General features: G+C 42.6%; 1 protein-coding gene across 2 annotated transcripts; it reads left to right on the top strand.

Moving 5' to 3' along the window:
- The first annotated feature begins 253 nt into the window (after window positions 1–253).
- bves (blood vessel epicardial substance) lies at window positions 254–22,436 on the top strand. 2 transcript variants are annotated; one of them, XM_056433617.1, is made up of 8 exons: window positions 254–342; window positions 2,281–2,533; window positions 3,525–3,649; window positions 16,056–16,165; window positions 17,337–17,445; window positions 18,918–19,085; window positions 19,275–19,416; window positions 21,940–22,436. In XM_056433617.1, exons 2-8 carry the CDS (start codon window positions 2,305–2,307, stop codon window positions 22,065–22,067), a joined length of 1,011 nt encoding a protein of 336 aa, XP_056289592.1. In that variant the 5' UTR covers window positions 254–342; window positions 2,281–2,304; the 3' UTR covers window positions 22,068–22,436. The 2 variants fall into 2 exon arrangements, with proteins under 2 accessions (XP_056289592.1, XP_056289591.1); XM_056433616.1 differs by having other exon boundaries at window positions 15,978–16,165.
- The last annotated feature ends 230 nt before the right edge of the window (window positions 22,437–22,666 follow it).

Genomic DNA, 22,666 nt, shown 5'->3' with positions numbered 1-22,666 from the left:
AAACGGACACTATTTATTTATGTTCACTGGCGAAAAATAATCGGGTAAATCTTAATACATGAACAGATTTGCTCGAGGGGTTTGTGACATTACAGTCAGTGGCGATAACGGGCTTAATGTGTGAAATGTTTCCCCCTATTGGAGGACTCAGTCACTGCAGACGCGCTGCTATCGCCTTCCTGCCCATTTTAGTCTCTCAATGTCAACTGTGTGGAATGTGCGACGAACATTGAGCAGCCGCCCCCTATTTGAAGGTCCAGCCTGAAGTCACCAGCAGTGTATCCAGTATTTCACAGACATCCTTCCACCTACTTTGCTGCACCACTGGCTGCTGCTGTATCGGTAAGGCACGAGACGTTTTCCTCTGGGTACTTTGACGAGCAGTTAAAAAGTTGTACGAGAAATTCCTCTGTTTATCCACACATCTATTTTTACATGAGAGCCCTCCCAGTGCTAGTGCACATCAAACGGACACAGAAACAGCTCAGCAGCTGGGAGAACACCAGGAGAATATTGTGTTGTTTAATTATAAATATTTCTTCTTCATTTTTTAACAAAATGTGAATATTATTTTGTGAGCATGTGCACAATAATCTTTGAGTAAAACAGATGAAGCAAACATATTTATTGGAGTTTTCCTGTGAGAAGTCATTGTGGAATTATAGTGACATTGCAACATGAACTGTTCTTTGCCAAAAGTGTTTTGGCAAAACATTTAACACAACTTAGATGTTTTTGTACGTGTAATATGTCAGACAGAGAAACACAACATATTCAAGTTGTAGGCCTACAATGGATGAAAATGAGTAACATAAATTAAAATTAAAAGCAAAGGCAGCTAAATATAAAATATAAACAAACCCAACTGAATGAATGGATACAGTAGAATGTAGTTCTTGTCCGAAAGATAGTGATTGTCTGTCTGGTGCATGGGTAAAACATGAGCTGCGCTCAACAAATAAAAAAAACTGATGCTCTTATAGAAAATGGGATAACATCTTTAAATGGGCTCTATTTGATTGCAAATGTCCATTTTTTCATATTTTCTGTGGATTTTTCCAGAATAATGCATTTGTATTTGACAGAAAGAATCTTTAAAGAAGCCTTTATTTAACATTATGAACATTAATAGTAGAGCAATGTCTACCTGAAACGAGGATAAAGTGTCTTGTTAGCTGAGCTTCCCCTTCCTGTAGGCCACGTATACTTTTAGTGCATGTGAGAGTGCCCCACTGGCTAGCTCACGGCGGCTGCTCTGAACTGTGATCATATATGTATTACAGCTAATAACGCTAGCTTGACCAACAGCGTTCTTGTGGTTGTTTGCACTGTATGCGCTGTTAGGTGTGCTAAGCTACTTGTGGCAAGACTGGTGTTGGTTTTAACAAGGGATAGTTCAACTTTCATTTATTCAAGCTGGGAAGAAGCTATGAATTACCTGCACATGCTACGTTTAGTCCTTATTCCTCTCGAGGAAGTAATGTCCTCTGGCAGACAGTTATGTTTATAGATATAGTTTTTCTTTATTTATTTTAGTGATAGCATTGACTGCTTTGTAGTTAAATGCATTTTACTATAATCATGTTTATTATGTGTTATAATGATCATTATTATGTTATGTCTTCCATGCAAGTTTTAGTTGTAAGGTAGGCTATGCTAGTTTATGGCTGCAACAAGAATATCTAACAACCTTTCCAAATCAACATTTTATTTGTGTTTTCTTTGATTTGAGCATGCCTAGGTCATCGATGAGAAAGAGTGACAGGGACTAACATACTTGGTGTATATTCACAAACACAAACATTGCTACACTTGTAGTGTAGTTGCTCTGTTCTCTGCACATTGAGCAAATGAAAAGCTGATTGTATCTGGCTTAACATCTTTAAAAAGCTCGCCTGTGGGCAACCATCTTGGACAATTTCGAGATTAGTCCCAAAATGGGATGATTGGAGGATTCACTGTTCTTTCTGTTTTGGGGTTAAGACCAAACCAGAGCTAAATGAAAAGTGAATCTTCAATATTCATCAGGTTGACACTAATACATCTCCAAATGAATGAATTAATGATTGCTGCTGGATGTGTAAAGGCAACGTTTTGCTAACATGTTTACCATAACACCTATATGGTCTATCCCTGAAACATACACAGTAACAAGTTATAATAGAACAAAGTAATGCAAAAAAAGTAAATGAGCGGAAATAGTCATTTGAAAAGCATGTTACCTATACTTCCTGAGCAAATCATCATCCGCTGTTCACATTTTCTCTCATGTTGCCCTAGTTTTCAAGGTGACCCTGCTGCAAGATGTCTTCTACCCCAGAGCTGCACCCCCTGCTCTTCACCACGTTGTCCCCCTTCCCCCCGGCCACTTCAGGAATCCAGGCTGCAGCGCTCAATGCCACCTCTTGTGAGGAGTGGGAGCAGACCCACCACCTCCTCTTTCATCTGGCGAGCCTGTCCCTGTTGTTGGGCCTGGGCATCCCCACTACCCTTGGCCTGCACATGATCCTGTTACGCCTCCTCTTGATGACAGGTTGTGCTACCTGCTGATGGCATTCATGTAGTGATAATATTGTAGCAGCCTCTACAGGTCTATACTCTATTCACAAGTACCCAATGTTTTGGTAAATCATTAACACAAGGTAGTTGAGGATTAGTTTTTTTCAACAATTGAATAATTTAGATTTTTTTAAAAAGCTGTCCTGCACAAACAAGGATCTCTTAAATAGCTCTAAAAGGCTCTGACATGGAAGGTAAAGAAAGGAGAGAATGGTGGATGGAAAAAGCCTTGCCGACATGTTTATCTTATGCTTGGAACGGAAGTGGCGACAGGAAGCGCCAGATTTATGGGACATTTTAACAGTTCAAATATTTGTATTGCCCTTTGGCACAAGCCAGTCTCAAAGGGTTTTTACAGAGAAACAGAAACAGATAGAGCGAAGAAAGTAAAAGTAACTCACAGAGCAGCAGTAAATTATTTTGTAAGGTACATTTAAAATAATCTTGGATGTTCATTTTCAAAGACTAGATGGGTCATAATTATATTATTAAAATAAAAAATAAAAAATAAATCACTTTATATAGGATAGGATATCCCTTTATTCATCCACCGGGGGAAATTTTGTGAAGCAGCAGCAAATATTTTTACATATATACACAATACAATAACATTTAAATATCAGTGACATTTCAGAATTTAAATAATAACGGTGATGAAAATGTAAGAATATAATAAAAATGAAAGTGTGATAAATATAAATAATTGTTATAAGCTTGAACTAAATGTCATATTTCTAGATTAATTATGTTTAATTTGGTGAACTTTGAAGCTAACAAAATGTTAGATATAATGGACGTTCTTGGTTCGTTCGGACAAGCAAGCAATAATAATGATCAGCAACATACATGAGCCCCAATACTGTCTTTAGTTATGGATCTTAAACTAGATTAAAGTATTCAACTTTGTATTTAGACTTTGAAGTGTTAATATTTTGTTCTTTCTTCTGTGTCTCTAACCCTGACAGGATGTGGTCTCTTCATTGTGTGGGCGACTCTGTATAGGTGCAACCTGGATGTGATGGTTTGGAATGTGGTATTTCTGGTGATCAACTTCATGCACTTGTTCTTCCTCCTGTACAAGCGCAGACCGGTGAGTTCTTGTATATCAGCATGTCCTCATACAGTACATCATAACAGTTGCTTTACATTCAGGCCGTGTTTCACCAACATTTAAATACTGGCCTCGGGTGTTGGGTTAACAGAAGGTCAATTTATGATGTCCAACACTATCTCAGATAAGAGGCAGCATATCCTCCTGGGTTTGGTCCTGCTTTATGGCAATGAGATGCAGATAAAATGGACACAATGACAGTGGCATTTGGTATTGGTGGGATGACCCAGTTATCATTTTAACAAGTCTGCCACTCAATACAAGTCTATGGGGTAAATATTTAGCTTTTTACTCGACTACTTCTCCGAGGTCAATATTGTGCTAATTACTCCACTGCATCTCATTTTAGAGGAAAAAACTGGACTTTTTACTAAATCAGTTTTTCATCCCCTTCCTGTCATAAATCTCCAGTTATTGAATGTTTGGGATAAATTAAAGGATCAAGTGTTCCTTTACGAGATGAAAAAGTTATTTTACTTATTAAGCTAAATAAGCTCAACGCCTCTTATATCAGCTGGAAAATGCATGTCACAAAGCTATAAATTGACGAAGACAGCAAAACGATGAGGTTATAAAATATGATTCATTGCTGTAGAATAAACTTACCAACAGGACATAAAGGAGTTAAAACATGCAACATTACATATATATTTAGCGGCATCTTGAGCTCATTTTGAGTTCCAAAACACGATTAACGTGCTTTGTATTTCATTAGCATGTACAGTCTAAAGAGTTAACTAAAGCTGCCAGAGCAATTCAATTCAATTCAGTTTATTTTGTATAGCCCACAAATTACAAATTTCCCTCGGAGGGCTTTACAATCTGTACACAAAGACATCCCTGTCCCAGGTCCTCACATCGGATCAGGAACAACTTCCAAAAAATAGAAAAAACCCTTTCACAGGGGAAAAAGGGAAGAAACCTTCAGGAGAGCAACAGAGGAGGATCCCTCTCCCCGGATGGAGAGATGCAATATATGTCATGTGTACAGAAAGAAGCATTACAGAGTAACAACACATTCAGTGAGTATGACAGGGTGTATGAATAGTTGGTAGTAGTCATGGACCACGATCCAGACCTCCATGATCCATCAGGCAGATGGAGGTAGAGAGGAGTGGGCGGAGGAGTGGGCGGAGCATCAGCAGGGCCATGGCATCAGACCCAGCCAGGTCCAATGGACCCTATGAGACGTGGAGTCACAAGGACTCCATAAGTAGAGGAAGAAGAGGAGATAGGTGCTCAGTGTATCCTAAAATGACCCTCAGCAGCCTATAAGCCTATAGCAGCATATCCAGGGGATGGACCAGGGCAAACCTGATTCAGCCCTAACTATAAGCGATATCGAAGAGGAAAGTGTTTAGTCTACTCTTAAATGAGGTGACAATGAAATGTACTTAAAAAGTACAATATTTACCAAGATGTAATAGAGTAAAATGTAAAATATTACCTCAAGCTAGTAGTGCAGTAAAAAGTACAATATTTATGTCTGAGATGTAGAGGTATTCCTGTTTCGTGGCGGTTCGCAAACCAGGTTTATTCGGCCACCGAGGAAGTAATGTAACCAATAAGATTTAGATATGCTTTTTAATACAATTCAGTATGTAATGTAGATATATAGATATATATATATATATATAATATTTAGAACGTAAGTTATGTCCATAACTATGGATCTATGAGACCGAAGGATGACCGTCACCACGGTCTTCACCTTGAATGAAGCCATTTTTCTTCCTATCTGCGAGACCATAATATCAACAAAGTCATTCAATTCAATTCAATTCAGTTTATTTGTATAGCCCAATTTCACAAATTACAAATTTGTCTCGGAGTGCTTTACAATCTGTACACATAGACATCCCTGCCCCAAAACCTCACATCGGACCAGGAAAAACTCCCAAATAACCCTTCAGGGGGATAAAAAGGGAAGAAACCTTCAGGAGAGCAACAGAGGAGGATCCCTCTCCAGGATGGACAGATGCAATAGATGTAATGTGTACAGAAGGACAGATTTAGAGTTAAAATACATTCAATGAATATGACAGAGTGTATGAATAGTACATAGTAGGCATATTCCACGATGGAGACCTCCACGATCCATCAGGCAGATGGCGGTGGGGAGGAGGAGTGGGCGGAGTCTCAACAGTGGGCGGAGTCTCAACAGGACAGTGGCGTAGTCAGGAGCAGGAATTTCACGACCCAGACCTCGATGATCCATCAGGCAGATAGGATCTATGCCGTCTCATAGGGTCCGATGACCCCATGAGACGTGAAGTCAAAAGGACTCCGGGGAGAAAGCAGAGTTAGTAACGTATGATTGAGAGATGAAAATTCATCCTTAAGGAGAGAAAAAAGAGGAGATAGGTACTCAGTGCATCCTAAAACGTCCCCCGGCAGCTATAAGCGTATAGCAGCATATCAAGGGGCTGGACCAGGGCAAACCTGATTCAGCCCTAACTATAAGCTCTGTCAAAGAGGAAAGTCTTAAGTCTACTCTTAAGCGAGGTGACTGTGTCTGCCTCCCGGACTGAAATTGGAAGCTGGTTCCATAAAAGAGGAGCTTGATAACTAAAGGCTCTGGCTCCCATTCTACTTTTTAAGACTCTAGGAACTACAAGTAGTCCCGCATTTAGTGAGCGTAGCTCTCTAGTGGGGCAATATGGTACTACAAGCTCCTTAAGATATGATGGTGCATCACCAATCAAGGCTTTGTACGTTAAGAGAAGAATTTTAAAAGTGATTCTTGATTTTACTGGGAGCCAGTGCAGAGCAGCTAGTGCAGGAGTGATGTGATCTCTTTTCTTAGTTTTAGTGAGAACACGAGCTGCAGCATTCTGGATCAACTGGAGGGACCTAAGAGATTTATTAGAGCAGCCTGATAATAAGGAGTTGCAGTAATCCAGTCTCGAAGTAACGAACGCGTGAACCAATTTTTCTGCATCTTTTTGAGACAAGATGTGCCTGATTTTTGAAATATTACGTAGATGAAAGAATGCAGTCCTTGAGATTTGCTTTACGTGGGAGTTAAAGGGTACCTGTAGTGCAAAACAACAACGTGCTACATCCATTCGGCGCATCAAATAAATCATATTTACCCCGCCGCTATTGTCAACAAGTCACGCATAGCCCGAGGATTTACATTTCTTTGTCAACATTCCGAGTCCGTGGGCGCAGCCATTTTGCTAGTTATTTACTCCAGCTCAAAGCTAACTATGACGTAGAGTCGTTGAAAGGAATTCAGCCAATCCGGAGCCACTTCTACACGCATTGCTTCTTGGGATAGATCGGTGGCCTCAAGAATTACACAATCTATATCAGGGGTGCTCAATACGTCGATCGCGGCGACCTGCCAGTCGATCGCGGCGTAGTATTGGTAGATCGCATGACATAAAAAAAAATTGGCCCGCCCCCCTGTCACTTTCTCTATAGCGCCACATTACAGCAGCAGCATGTCATTTCTGTCTCTACGTGTTGCGTTGACAGTCCTCTGCTCGCCGTCTCGTGCGCCGCGGAGCTCCCGACACCGGTTTGCGCGCATCGGGACGGACGGAGCAAAGAAAAAGTCACTAGCACCCCCGAACATGTCGGCCGAACATTGCATCAATGAAAGACATCTCCAGCGCTGGCTTATGCGCGATGTAGCTATCAAGCTCACTCTTTTGTGTGAAGCAGATGAGGTCTAATGACACTATATCAGGGCTCTCAAGTCTCACGCATTGAGCGTGAGACTCACGATTTCGGTCTTATCTCACGCACTCCGCCACACATCTAATTCCTCACGCTGAAAAACCTCTCGGCTATTTAATGCTTGAATGCAGGGGTGCTCAATACGCCGATCGATTGTTGAGTAGAAATAGTCACTAGCACCCCGTCGACAACTCTTTTCGGCTCGATGCGGCGCGCAACAGTCAGCTGTATCGGGTGCTGATGGAAATCTCACGCTTGCCTGTCTTCAAAACTTGAGAGCCCTGCTATATCATCGGACATAAGTTCGTGCTCTTTACAACAAATGCACTCTATGTCTGTTTTCTGTGGCACATTTCCCACAACTGCACCAAACGTCCGCCGACTTGCGTGCACGGTCCGCACGGTGAAGCATCTGGACCGGCGGTCCTTCGCATCAACTTCATCAGAATCATCGCTATCATCGCTGTCACAATTCACTAAATGGGGATAGTCTGCTTTTAAAGGTTCAAACAAGTATCCAGTTGCTGAATCAGACAATCTTTCATCATCCATATTATCAATCTCTCAGCATTTGTTTGCGAGCGCTCGACGTTGTTTATATTGGTATCTGAACACATCCGCTGTGGCTGGCTGTCGATCTATCAACGATCTGACGTCACACCACCCGCGACATATTCAAGCTCCAGTGCAATGTCGCATGTCGGAGTTGAGGACTTTGAACAGCCTAAACTACGTATTGTTATTGAATACTGGACCGTCAGTGCATGAATAACCTTTAGAAACACATTATCTTTTGATCTGGCTACATATTGTTTTGCACTACAGGTACCCTTTAAAGGACAAGTCCCGATCAAAGATAACGCCAAGATTCTTTACAGTGGTGTTGGATGCTAGGGCAATGCCGTCTACAGAAACCACATCACCAGATAATTGATCTCTGAGGTGCTCAGGGCCGATTAAAATTACTTCGGTTTTGTCTGAGTTTAACATCAAGAAGTTGCAGGTCATCCATGTTTTTATGTCTTTAAGACATGCTTGAATTTTACCGAGTTGGTTGCTCTCCTCTGGTTTTATCGATAAATATAGTTGAGTATCATCTGCATAACAATGAAAGTTTATGGAGTGTTTCCTGATAATATTGCCCAAAGGAAGCATGTATAAGGTAAATAAAATTGATCCAAGCACAGAACCTTGTGGAACTCCGTGATTAACGTTGGTGGTTATCGAGGCGTCATCGTTTACAAATACAAATTGAGATCGATCTGATAAATAGGATTTAAACCAAATTAGTGCCGTGCCTGAAATGCCAATCGACTGCTCCAGTCTCTGTAACAGGATGTCATGGTCAATGGTGTCGAATGCAGCACTAAGGTCTAACAAGACCAGGACAGAGAGGAGTCCTTTATCTGCTGCCATTAAGAGGTAATTTGTAATTTTCACCAGTGCTGTCTCGGTGCTGTGGTGTTTTCTAAATCCTGATTGAAATTTCTCAAATAAACTATTATGATGTAGGAAGTCGCACAACTGATTTGCGACCACTTTCTCAAGGATCTTGGAGAGGAAGGGGAGGTTAGAGATCGGTCTGTAGTTAGCCAACACCTCTGGATCCAGAGTGGGCTTCTTCAGGAGAGGTTTAATAACAGCCACTTTGAAGGAGTGTGGTACGTGGCCTGTTAGCAGAGACACATTGATAATATCTAATAGAGAGCCGCCAATTAAAGGCAAAAAAAAAGGTTAAGGTCATGTGACTGACCTTAAGAGGCTGGCCGTAGGTTATAAAGCAACCGGAAAACCTTGCCTCTTCCTCCTGCCTGGACAAGAGATGGTGACGGTCATGCTTCGGTCTCATAGATCCATAGTTATGGACATAACTTACGATCTATTTCGACCTCACTCGGACCGTCACCACGGTCTTCACCTTGGATGACTAATATCAACATTGTCGCGAGGAACGGAAGATTCCACCGACTCACCAGCATGCTCGGCGGTCGTCATAAGAACTGTGGAGCCAATTGCCGTAGACATCACATTGACTATAAAACATTGCAAACGTGCATGCTGCACAAATGTCCCCAACAGCAACTCCCTTTAGAGCTGCCCATGAAGTGGAACTGCATGTGGAGTGGGCCACCAGACCTTCTGGGACTGGGAAATCTTGGTTCGAGTAAGCCTGAGAAATCGTCTCCACCAACCAGTGGGACAGACGCTGCTTAGACAGGGGGTAACCAAACTTCTTGCCCCCATAACAAACGAACAGCTGAGTGTGTGCCTGCCAGTAAGGACACAATTTATGAAGAGCCGCTCCCTCTTGGCAAGATGGATCAGGTTGGAATGTTTCCATTTCAATAGCCTGATTCACTGTCTGAGGGCTTACCACTTTAGGGTGGAATAACGGGTTCGGCCACAGGGACACCCCTGCATATTCTGCTCTCCACCTCAAGTACTCGCTGCTCACAGACAGTGCGTGTAGCTCGCTCATCCTCTTGGCAGAGTAAATGGCCAAAAGGAATGCAGTTTTGTGTGACAGAAACTTAAAATCTGACTGTTCCAGTAGTTTGTATGGGGCTGTAGCCAAGGACCTCAACAACAAAGGTAGGTCCCATGATGGAGCCCGTAAACTCCTGCCTGGGCGCAGACGATTAGCACCTTTTAGAAACTATGGGGTGCTTCCCTACCGAAAGACCTCCCAGTGTGTCATGGAAAGTAGAAATAGCCGCAGTGTAGCCCCTCAGGGTGCTAGCTGCCCGACCTGCATCCAGCAGCGACTGGAGGAAGTCAAGTACCAAAGCCACCGGGCAGGTGAAGGGATCTGCCCCTTTATGGTGGCACCACGATGAGAACAATTTCCACCTTTGCTTGTAATTGTAGCGTGTGGTTGGTGCTCTAGCATTATGTATGGTCTCCTGAACAGCGTCACTCAGGTCATGAGAGATGGACTGAGAAGGGGCCAAGCCCACAGCTGCATAACAGCTGGCTTGGGATACCAAATTGTTCCTCCCCCTGGGACAGAAGGTCCGCCCTGAGTGGCAAGGGCCAAGGTCGGCCGTGAACCAGGCAAAGGAGGACCGGAAACCAATGTCTCCCCGGCCACCGTGGGGCTACCAACAGAACCGTGGAGTGCCCCTGGTTGAATCTGTCCAACACATGAGGAATCAATGGTAGTGGGGGAAAAGCGTACAGTAACCCCTTCGGCCACTCGTGAGACAGAGTATCCAGGCCCAGAGGACCACCTGGATGCCTCAGGGAAAACCACAGCTGGCAATGGGCTGTCTCCCTTAGATGTGAACAGATCCACCTGAGCCATGCCATATTGAGTCGATAAACCCGCCACCACTTCTGGGTGTAGTCTCCATTCCCCTGGGAGAGGCCCCGATCTGGAGAGGAGGTCTGCAGCCTGATTCAGCACCCCTGGTACATAGACAGCCTTTAGCGAGGCGTGGAAAAGACGTGGAAAAGCCCAAGGCAGAAGCCTCTGTGCAACCTTGAGGCAACGCAGAGACTTCGTGCCTCCTTGATGATTGACATGGTAAACTGCAGCAGAGCTGTCCGAGCTCACCAGGACATGCCTGCCACGTATGAATGGGAGAAAAGCCCCGAGAGCCAGATACACAGCCCTCAGCTCGAGCACATTGATGTGTTCGGTGTCCCATGGAGGTTTCCAAACACCTCTCGCCATTCTGCCCTCCCAAACTGCTCCCCAGCCTGTCATGGAGGCATCTGTGGACACCAAAGTCCTCCTTGAAGGCAGATTGCCCGAGGGTACACCTTGTTTGAGCAACTTGTGGTCCCTCCATGGGCTCAGAGTTCTCTGACATGACTGAGTCACTCTGAGCTTCACATGCCTGTCCCTCTGTGGATGGAGGTTGAACGCATTCAGCCACCGCTGTAGGGGCCGAGCCCTGAGCAGGCCCAGCGGAGTCACCAACACTGCTGCTGATATCAATCCCAGCAGTCTCTGAAAGTGAACCAACTGTAGGCGTTTGCCCAGTCGGAAGATACGCAAGACCATTAGGATTCTCGCCACCCTCTGAGGGGTAAGAGACACCTTCATCATAAGAGAGTTCAGGCAAACCCCCAAGAAGACAGTTTCCTGCCTCGGTTCGAGGTTGCTTTTCTTTAAGTTCACCCTGAAACCAAGGGCTTGGACATGAGCTAAGACCCTCCCGGTATGCTGCATGACCTGTTCACGTGATGAAGCGCAGACCAGCCAGTCGTCCAGGTATGGCAGGATCTTTAAACCTGCCCTCTGGAGTGGTGACAGAGCGGCTGCTACCACTCGGGTGAAAACTCCGGAGAAAGGGAGAGACCAAACGGAAGGACCTTGAACTCGTAAGCTTGCCCTTGAAAAGCGAACCGTAGAAACTGCCAATGTGCCCGACAAATGGGGACGTGATCGCGATCTTTTAGATCGATAGTGGTGAACCATTCCCCTTGCTCTATCGACTCTAGAATGTGCCGTGTGTGCAGCATTTTGAACGGCAGAACCTTTATGTAAGAATTTAGGCGGAGGTCCAGGATGGGACGTATCCCACCATCCTTTTTGGGAACAAGGAAATATGTTGAATAAAAGCCAGCTTGCTGTTCGCTGGGCCGTACCTTCACAATTACTTTCTTCTGAAGGAGGATTGCAATCTCCTCGGACAAAACTTTTGCCTGGACTGAGTCCTTGACTCACGTCATATGGACCCTGGAAAAAGGTGGGGGCCGCCGCCAAAATTGAATTCTGTAACCCCTTGCCACTACCCAGGGGTCTGAGACTTCCTTCTCCCAGCTGTCCAGGCGTAGCTGGGAGTGAACCTTGGCGGCTGCCCCACCACTCCTATGCAGAGGCCCCCTGGGTCCCTGGACCCTTGGGGGGGGCGTCTCCTTTGAGGAGCCCCTCTTGCTGTAGGCCGGGGCTGAAACCCTTGATGCTGCAGTCGAAGTCTTCCTGCCGCATCACCTGAAGCATGTGCACCTGAGCCCTGGCGCCTGCCACGCATCCAGCGCTCTGGATGACCCCAGGCAGCCTGGAATTGGTGCTGCTGGCCCGTTGGTCTCTGCCTCGTCGCTGCAGGCCGACTGAATGTGCGCTGCACGCTCTCTCGAGTACGCAGAGACTGTTCAGCTTTCTCCAAGACACTCTGGGAGTCAGAGTGAAAGACTCTACCCGGTACCACCGGCATGTTGGTAAGCTCCTTCCTGATGTTCTCGGGGAGGGTTGTCTGAGCTAGCCAGATCTGTCTGCGGGACATCATGGCTGACGACATAGCGGAACCGATGTCACGAGTAAGCTGAGAGTGTGTGGACAGGGCCGCATCTATCAGGTTTCTGGTGTCCTGATCACCCGCACTAGCGGTCCTTCTGAGCGCTGCTAACAAGAAAGCGAGTGCATTTCCTGCACGCGCCACGCGGGCTGCTGCATTATAGGACCTACAAACCAAGTGGTCTGTCTTCTTGCACTCCTTACGAGGACAGTGTGGATCAGTGGTCACCCTATCTGGGCCTAGAGGGGTTAAAGCTGCCATCCTCGGCTGCAGGAATAGTCACTGAGGGGCGAGACTGCGAGATGCCAGCCCAGACTCCCTCCGATGAGCTAGGGGTTTCAATTAGAATTGAAAGGCCCATAATCTTAGCCGCACTCAAAACCTTTGAAAACACATCACTGGGAACAGAATCGCCAGTACCATTGTCTATGGACGCAGACTCACCTGTGTGAGATAGGCTAAGGCAATGTGACTCTTCAGCAATCTCTGGGTGACCCTCGTCCTCCAAGATAAAAACCTGTGCATGAAGTGATATAGCATCAGGGTGATCTGTCTGATGTTCTTCATATGCCGGCAAGTCCCTCGGGGAGATCCCCACCGAACAAGCCGCAGTCAGTGGAGCTGCTCACTGAGCTTCCATTCTACTCACCCTGTCTGCCAGACCACGAATGGCGGCCAGGATTTGACACTGAGTATCCTCCTGCCCCCCTGCTCCATCTACAGGTGGGGCTGGACTCTGCAGTGGCAGAGAGTTAGTCTCTGCGGCACGTTTTTTTCCATGCCCCTGGGACTGCCCCTGTTTACGCTTGCGGGAGCGGTTTTCCGTGCAACGCTCTCGTTCCCTACCAGCTGCCACAGTGTGTTGGGAATGCCCCTCAAGCCTAGCCCTTCGGGCCCTTTCCTCCAGAGGCAGATCAATGGCTGCTGGACATGGGCAATTAACGTCATACATTAAATGCGTCATGCCCAAACAAGACGGACACTCACGGTGACCGTCGCGAATGTCCATGACTGCCCCACAGAACCGACAAGTCTGGGGAGCCATAATAGTACCAATTAACCCCGACTGCTGCGAACAGTAGTCAATGGGGATATATGCTCACTGGCTCGAAGTATAAACAAAAATACTGCTCATAAGAACAAAAAATCACTCCTTTCCTGTACGCGGACGTACAAATAACCAAACCCACCTTCTGCGCACAGAGGCTTAAGGGAAAAATGTAAACGCCCTTTTAAATACAAGGGGAATGCAAGGCAAAATCCCTGGCTAAATAAAATATGCCGAAGGTGGATTCGAACCCCGGCCTACCGCGTAACCGTAAGAGCGCCCGCTCTACCGGATGAGATATAACTCAGTGAGCCATTTAATCGCGCGCCACTATTTAAATAGAGAACACCACTCGTGTACGCACGTGTACGAAGAACAGAAAACTTAATTTGCGAAACAGCTGAACCAAACGCCTACTTACGCAAAAATGCCAAACAGGCTATGGGTAATGAGCCGCAGGTGATATCATTTATCTTACCTGCAACAACCAGAGAGTTACATACAGAACTCACAGGAAAAACCACAGACATCCTCAGGGACACAAGGCACATGCACACTAAGTGACAGATTATTGGCTTCCCGACATACTTACCGGTCTCCGATGAGGCAAGAAAGGCAAAGAGGAAGAGGCATGGTGATTTTCCGGTTGCTTTATAATCTACGGCCAGCCTCTTAAGGTCAGTCACATGACTTTGTTGATAGTATGGTCTCGCAGATAGGAAGAAGAATGGCTTCATTCAAGGTGAAGACCGTGGTGACGGTCAGAGTGAGGTCGAAATAGATCATGTTTATATATTTAGATGCTCCTATGAACCTTGTTAGGGTTAGAGTGTGTGTAAGTTTTTTATCTACCTCCTCATTGTGTTTCTTCAAGCAATCATGTGTCCGTAGTGCAGGAAAAGCATATATTTTGTGCAGATATTCTATTTTTCATATATTACTGGGTATATTCCATATATCCAAAACACAAATATTGACAATGTGTATGATTACCTTCGCATAGAAAAATGCGGAAGGTTATGTTTTGATCGCCGTGTATTTATTTATTTATTTATTTGTATGCGTGTTATTCGCAGAACTCAAAAAGTATTGAACCGAATCACATGGAATTTGGTGGGATGATTGGTTATTATCCGGGGACCAGTTGATTAGATTTTGGGATCAATCGGGTCAAAGGTCAAGGTCAAAGGTCATGAACAGGTAAAATCTTCTTGAATGGCATGAAATTTGGTGGGATGATTGGTTATTATCCGGGGACCATTTGATTAGATTTTGGGATCAATCGGGTCAAAGGTCAAGGTCAAGGTCATGGAAAGGTCAACATCTTTTTTTTTACCATAGCACGATACATTTGTGTCCAATTGGCATGCAACTAATGCCAAAATGTTCATAATTCAATGCCCAATCTTGTGATCTGCGAAGGTATGCGCTCTACCGAGTGCCCATTCTAGTTTATAAATGTAATTAACATTCTTATACTTTTTTTTGTGTAGCTCAAGGTGGGTACCAAGTACATTTTTTAAAAGCTATTTAATTTATGTCTATTGTCTAGTAGGTTGACTTACCCTACTAATTATTCTAATTTGTTGATATTACTTGCACACACATGTTTACCAATTCAGTTAATTTGAGCTAAATTGTTGAATACTAGTTTTAAATAAGCATATTACACTTCAGTTATTCTTAGTGTTTATTGTTGATTTTCTATTATTTTCCAACCACGCACATGCTCACAACTCTATTGTCTAGTAGGTTGACTTACCCTACTAATTATTCTAATTTGTTGATATTACTTGCACACACATGTTTACCAATTCAGTTAATTTGAGCTAAATTGTTGAATACTAGTTTTAAATAAGCATATTACACTTCAGTTATTCTTAGTGTTTATTGTTGATTTTCTATTATTTTCCAACCACGCACATGCTCACAACTCCTACAGATTGGAATTGAAATGCATCATTTGAATCCCACTGCTTTTCTTGCCAGGACCCAACCTGCATAGCATTCAAGAGCTAGGATTGGTCGTGCGTTCATGCTTGTGCAAACCTCTTACAACTCAAGGTCACTGCCTAACCTCAACAAGCTATGCAGGGCAGGTGTTTGCAAGAAAAGCAGTGGGATTCATAGTTAGATAACTATATCCCATTGTGATGTCTGGTAGGAAGCCCTTTCCCTCACTCTGACACTGTAGCCATATTATGAAATCATCACCCACCCAGACAAGTGGTCCCAGAGGTCTCCCTTGTCAACAATTACTGAAGTTTGCTTTCTATGTTGAATTTTCATTAAAAGACGAATTAAGGCTGTGAATGTGCTGTGCCAGATTAAGATCGACAGGGAGTTGCGGTCAGTCTACAAGCGGATGTTTGAGCCCCTCCATGTGCGGGAAGCTTTGTTTCAGAGGCTCACAGGGCAGTTCTGCACCATCCAGACACTTAAGAAGGGCCAGGTCTACGCTGCTGAGGATAAAACCTCTGTAGATGAACGCCTCAGCATTCTCCTCAAGGGAAAGTATGTGCTGTTCATTTGATTATTGGTAGATGTGACATGTTCTAACAACTTATTTTTCTGTGATGGAATCATGTGGTGCCCATTTTTGTATTTGCTGTAATTAGAACCTATGGGAAAATAGACTTATTTTGTCTTCATAATGCTTGAATTTGACTGTCTTTATTCAAGGGTACAAATGATGCTTTCAATTATGAAGATTCTCATAAATGTAAATTTAATGTTTTAAAAATTAGTTTGAACTCTAAATGTGAAAACTATCTTTAGAACTTCCTTAAGCAATATTTTTGATGATTTAGAAAAAAAACGCCTTCAAGGCTAGCCTTGGAAAAAGTGGCAGGCTGCGGCCCAAATAACAGTGTGCACTGAAATAAAAAAGCCCATTCAAACCGGAGCTGTGATATGATGATGGCAGGTGTGTTGGGCAGTGCAGAGTGAGTGAGGAGGGAGGAGCAGAGGGGAGGGAGATGAGCAGAGGGGAGACACAGGGAGGCTAATTTGGCAGTGGTAACAACAGACTCTACTTTCTCTACATACTGTATAGAGTTCAGCATGATGTAGGAATTTTTCAAATTGTTTTGAGAGGAAAAATAAATATATGTGTGGCAAACATAATAAACAGAAGAAAATAAATTTATTATTATATTAGAAGATAAAATAATAATAATACCCAGAAAGGGTTTGAATTCAACATTTTGAAAACGAGAAAGGCAAACATCAATTGGCGAATAAAGAGAAAGGAAAATGCCAAAATAGTTCCCTTCCTAAAAACTGGAGAAGACATAATTTATTAGCCAAACCTTTTTAAATAAATATTTTAAACCATTTTATTTTGACTGAATACATTAATACCAATTAAATCTTAAAGGCACTGGACCAACTACTACAACAAGCACAGGGATCCGATGGTTTCCCATTGGAGTTTCTTATGATATTTTTAGATATGCTCTTCACTCAATGTTAAGATCGCTGTTTCCTACTTTTTAATTGGCAAGATTCATGGTTTTCATAAACAATTTAAGGATTTAGTTCATGGCTAAACGACCATTTGAAGAATAGGAACCTTCTTTGTCAGTCAACACAAGATAATGAAGGTTTAAAATCACTTAAAAAAAGATGACTTTTTGTTTTAAAGATGAATTAGAGTTTTAACTGTGACATTTCTTTGTGACAGGATGAAGGTATCGTATCGAAGTCATTTTCTTCACAACATCTATACCAATTCATTCATTGACTCTCCAGAGTTCAGGTCCACTGAGATGCACAGAGGAGAGAAGTTTCAGGTAATTAGTCAGAAAGTCAGATTGGATGAAAAGAAATAAACAAACACTTTGTGCCTTCATTGCTTAATTGACTCAAATGAAGACGTACCTGCCTGGTCATCTCCACGCAGCCTTAAAGACTGCAGTGGTAAAATTTATATTGAGTCGGTACTAGTGGTGTAACGGGCCACTGTCGATCAGTGATACGTACTGACACCCTCTCGCCATTTGGCACGCATGTGATTCATTTAACCATCACAGTATGAAATAAAGTTTTACTGACAATTGTTATCTGACAATATTCGATAAAATATGCTATGAGGACATTGACAGGGTTCGTACGGTCATGGAAAACCTGGAAAAGTCATGGAATTTTAAAATGGTCATTTCCAGGCCTGGAAAAGTCATGGAAAAAACTTGAATCACAAAAGTTTTGGAAAAGTCATGGAAATTTGTTATAATCACATGTTTATTTACGCCGAGTTTGAAATAATAAATATGTTTTAGAAAGAAAGACTCAAAATATAAGCCGGCATACTGGCGGCGCAATTTTTTTTCTTTCCGCGTTGCAAGTGAACGCACCTTAACTGGAAAGTTCGTTGGCCAAGCAAGTGTTTATTCTTTTAATCAAAATATTGTCTCTTATTCATTTGTTTCATTAAATGTATACTGTATGCTTTGGAATTCACATTGTTTAAATACTAAATGTTCTCACTTTTTCATGTATAAACCGAGATTTCAGTTTGGTCATGGAAATTTGGTTTAAAGTCATGGAAAAGTCATGGAAATCCATTGGTCAAATTTTGTAAGAACCCTGCATTGGCTTTTAAATTGGCATGGGGGCTAGTTAATGATAACTTAACCTTGAATGGCCAGACAAAGGTTCTATTCTGTTACATTATGATGCGTTCAGGCTCTGTTCAGTAAACATTTGTATTATGTGAAGTGAAATTCTAACATCAATCATTATTGGTTCACATGTAATTTCGTAAAATGTAGTTTTGGTGAGAAAATTTAATAAATCCAGTTGTTTTCATAACATAAACGGATATTAGAGATGAATTATGAGGTGGTTACAATACCTCTAAGCAGCTTATAGTACATCATTAAAACATACTATTGACAAGTTTTATTGTAATACAAATATAATCTTATTTCCTAATCATTTGAATTGTGTTTTTCTGAAGGAAAGACAACTATGACTATAATAAAAAATAAATAATAATAAATAATAATAATTGATGTCTGGAGCCTAAATATGTAACAAAGAGCTCTGTATCTGCCAATTTGGATCATACGGGATTAGTATCAGTTAGTATCGGGGGCAAAAAAATCAGTTTTTTATATTTTCTCCCTTTTTTCTTTTGTGCTGATCCAATCTGTCATCCAATTAGTGATTCTGATCAATGATAGGATCCGAACCGTGAGTTTTAAGTATCTGTCCACTATCAAAGCTTAAACCAGCTGCTATTTTTGAAAAATTTGTTCGACAGGTGACCATCATGGCAGAGGAGAACTGTAAATTCCTGTGTTGGTCTCGAGAGAGGCTCACCTACTTTCTGGAGTCAGATACTTTCCTAAATGAGGTATTCAGGTACCTCATTGGCAAAGACATCACCAACAAACTGTACTCTCTGAATGACCCCACACTCAGTGACAAGGTGGGTCCACGTCTCATGTCAAATTTCTGATACATTTTAGTGGCAGAAACTGGAATAACGCATCAATACCATAATGGATGAAAATGACAAAAATGCTGATTGTACAGAATAATAATAATTGCTTAATCTATGAGACAAGCCTATGCTACTGGCAGAATCAACCAGGTGATGATGGTGGATGTATTTCAGGCGGTGAAGAAGATGGACCGTCAGCCCAGCCTTTGCTCTCAGCTGTCTATGATGCAGATGAGGAACAGCATGGCGAGCAGCAGCGACACTGATGATGTCCTTAACCAGATCCTACGAGGAGGTTCTGCTGGATCATCACTCCGTAAGTCACATTATCACCTCGCAAGATTTGTTTTAGGTTATTGAACTACATCAGACTAGTTTATGGGTATTCCATTGGCTGATTACCAAATATATACATCTTTAATTTGAAATGATCTGTCGTATCAGAGTAAAACAAGTACATCTACGTTTCAAGCTATTAAAGTTACCGTATTTGTTGAATTTCAAAATGATTAGCGTATTATTCAGATTTTTCCGATGGTTTACCATTACTATTTATTCATCCAATAAAAACATTGGAAGCACAGTCGTCCAATCCTTATTAACAATACTGATTCCCAAAATGCAGAAAATAAATAACAAAATAAAACCATGCTTTGATAACAGAGAGGACATTTTCTCTTGGTAACAGGCTGGTGTTAGCAGTTCATATACACTACCGTTCAAAAGTTTGGGATCACCCAGACAATTTTGTGTCTTCCATGAAAAATCACACTTTTATTTATCAAATGAATATAAAATATAGTTAAGACATTGACAAGGTTAGAAATAATGATTAATATTTGAAATATTAATTTTGTTCTACAAACTTCAAGCTCAAAGGAAGGCCAGTTGTATAGCTTATATCACCAGCATAACTGTTTTCAGCTGTGCTAACATAATTGCACGGGTTTTCTAATCAGACATTAGTCTTCTAAGGCGATTAGCAAACACAATGTACCATTAGAACACTGGAGTGATAGTTGCTGTAAAAGGGCCTCTATACACCTCTGGAGATATTTCATTAGAAACCAGACACTTCCACCTAGAATAGACATTTACCACATTAACAATGTAGAGTGTATTTCTGATTAATTTAATGTTATCTTTATTGAAAAAACAGTGCTTTTCTTTGAAAAAGAAAGTCATTTCTAAGTGATCCCAAATTTTTGAACGGTAGTGTATAATATGAAAAGTTGTTTGTGTGTTTCTCTAACGGACATCCTGCATCCTGTACGTGTGCCTACAAAAGGCCCTGCAGTGCTCAACCTCTTTTGGCAATAACACTACTCTGTTTTGGATGTTAGTTACATACAGTAATTCCTGATTCTATGAGTATAGGCTCAACCTTCTAAAAACAATCGTTATTGGGTTTATCCAATGGGTCGCACTGCACAACTTTTACACTACCCATTCATACACTGATGGCAGGGGCTACCATGCAAGGTGCCACCTGCTCATCAGGACAAAATAACATTCACACACCGTAGAATCAGCTTACAGGGCAATTTAGGGCTTTGTGTCTTGCCCAAGAACACATCAACATGGACTAAGAGAGTTGAGAATCAAACACAACTAATGTTCTCATCAAGAGCTATCTCTATTGGAGGCAGAGCAGGAGAGGGTCCAAGCACAAACACACACAATTTGAAAGAGTAATAATTGTTTTGAAAAAATGACATTCCTCTGGTGGAATGCGATCTAATATTTTTCCTCGAGAATCCATATCATAGGAGAGATATACCTGTGAAATAGCCTCACAGCCAAGAAGAATAGGCGCTGTGCAGGGGTTTGAAGAGGCCTTTAATCAACTCACATACAGTATAACCAACGCCAAATCCCAAATGTTGTGTTTACACTATTGCTGAAAAGCGGACTATTTAGGCGCTCTGGTAGATACATCCCTCATGCTCGTAATAGAACACAAAACATCCTGAGAGAGGTAAGTGCTCCTCTGTAGGGTCCAAGCCCACAGGCACAAGGTAACTGCAGCAGGACGCGCCTGTTCATCTCATCCTCCAGCACCAGGTCAAGGAATTGAGGCAACCAAATCCATGCATCGGAGTGACACAGCACAGAATCCGTGCGCAGACGGATGAACCATCTCTGTAGCCATTCCATTGCTTCCTCGGCAGCTCCTGAGGTGTTGGACCACAAGCAGGCTCAACAGGGTTTTTTCCCCCGGTTCCCTTGGCTGTGGTTTCTCTACCTTCTCCGCCGGCTATGGCACTGGAAAAGTGGGCCAAGGTGGCGTGGGAAGCAGAGAAGGAGCCGGGGGAGGATGCAGCAGCACTTTTCTGCCATGAAAGCTGATCCTGGCGGCACTCTGGTGAACGTAGGGGTGCTTAGGTTGTACAGCCGGCTGGGTTCAGACAACTTGCCTTCTGTTATGATCAGCTTCTTCAGAGGCAGACCTCATGATGCAGACCATCTGGTGAAAAAAAGTCTGAACAATGCATTCAGACTGATAGGTACCCGGTTTGATCCCCGCTCTCCAAATTAGTTGCATGTCGAAGTGTCCTTTACACTCAACCCCCACCTCCCCGGGCGCTTAACTGCAGCCCACTGCTCCTTAATAACTAAAAATCGGTCAAATGCAGAGAAGAATTTCCCCACGGGGATAAATAAAAGTGTACATTTCTTTCTTTATGAGCATGGAACAGCACTCTGCAGTTCCCACTTTTTCGAGTTTATCGTTTATATTTTTGTATACATTTCCATTTGCCTGTATTTTCCGTTTCAGTGTTAAATTATTATCAATTAACTATAAACATGAACCCTTATTTTTTATTATTTATTCTAGAAAAATCCCCTGACACCAAGAACTCCTCAAAGATGAAGCCCATCGAAGAAGGCATGGAAGATGATGTTTTTGAAGAATCTTCATCCAAGTCTCACCGTATACCCAGCACTTCCACTGAGGAAGTGTAACCAGCAGGCGAAGAATACACAAGATCAAATGAATGCACATCTTATTTAGCAACAACTACAATTTGATCGAAGAATTTTCTTTTTCAAATCCACTAGAAATAACTTCAGAGATTGCTCCAGGGATCCTGGCTTGCCCTCAGAGCTGCCATAGACCACCATCGAGCTAGCACCCTCTCTCAGTCTCAGACTGAGAGCTGACTCCTTTTTTTATTATTATTTAAGAACAATACTAACAAACAACTCTTTGCACATCTCCAACTCACTCTCTTTTTCTTGCTGATTTGAGAGAATATAATTTGTGTTTGGTAGATTATGTCTCTGTTGTAACAATGCTTCTCTTGACAATAAATTGTATACCATTGGAAAGCCTGTTAATTTCCCTTTTGAATGGTGCCCAATTTGTAAGGAACAAAACATTTGAGGAACATTTGAACAAAAAATGAGAAAAACATAGGAACTCTGGTTGCAAGCAACTTAAAACTGGAGACAGAACAGTGGAGACAGAACACTGGGAATCTACAGCGGGTAATAATGATCAACAACGACAGGGATACATGACGCTAACTAAGAGAACGCAAACAAAGAAAACAATCTGACAG

Source organism: Pseudoliparis swirei, chromosome 16 (genome assembly GCF_029220125.1).
Source record: "Pseudoliparis swirei isolate HS2019 ecotype Mariana Trench chromosome 16, NWPU_hadal_v1, whole genome shotgun sequence".
NCBI lineage: Eukaryota > Metazoa > Chordata > Actinopteri > Perciformes > Liparidae > Pseudoliparis > Pseudoliparis swirei.
Note: the sequence above shows the minus strand (reverse complement) of the source record. Positions and strands in the feature narration are given on the sequence as shown.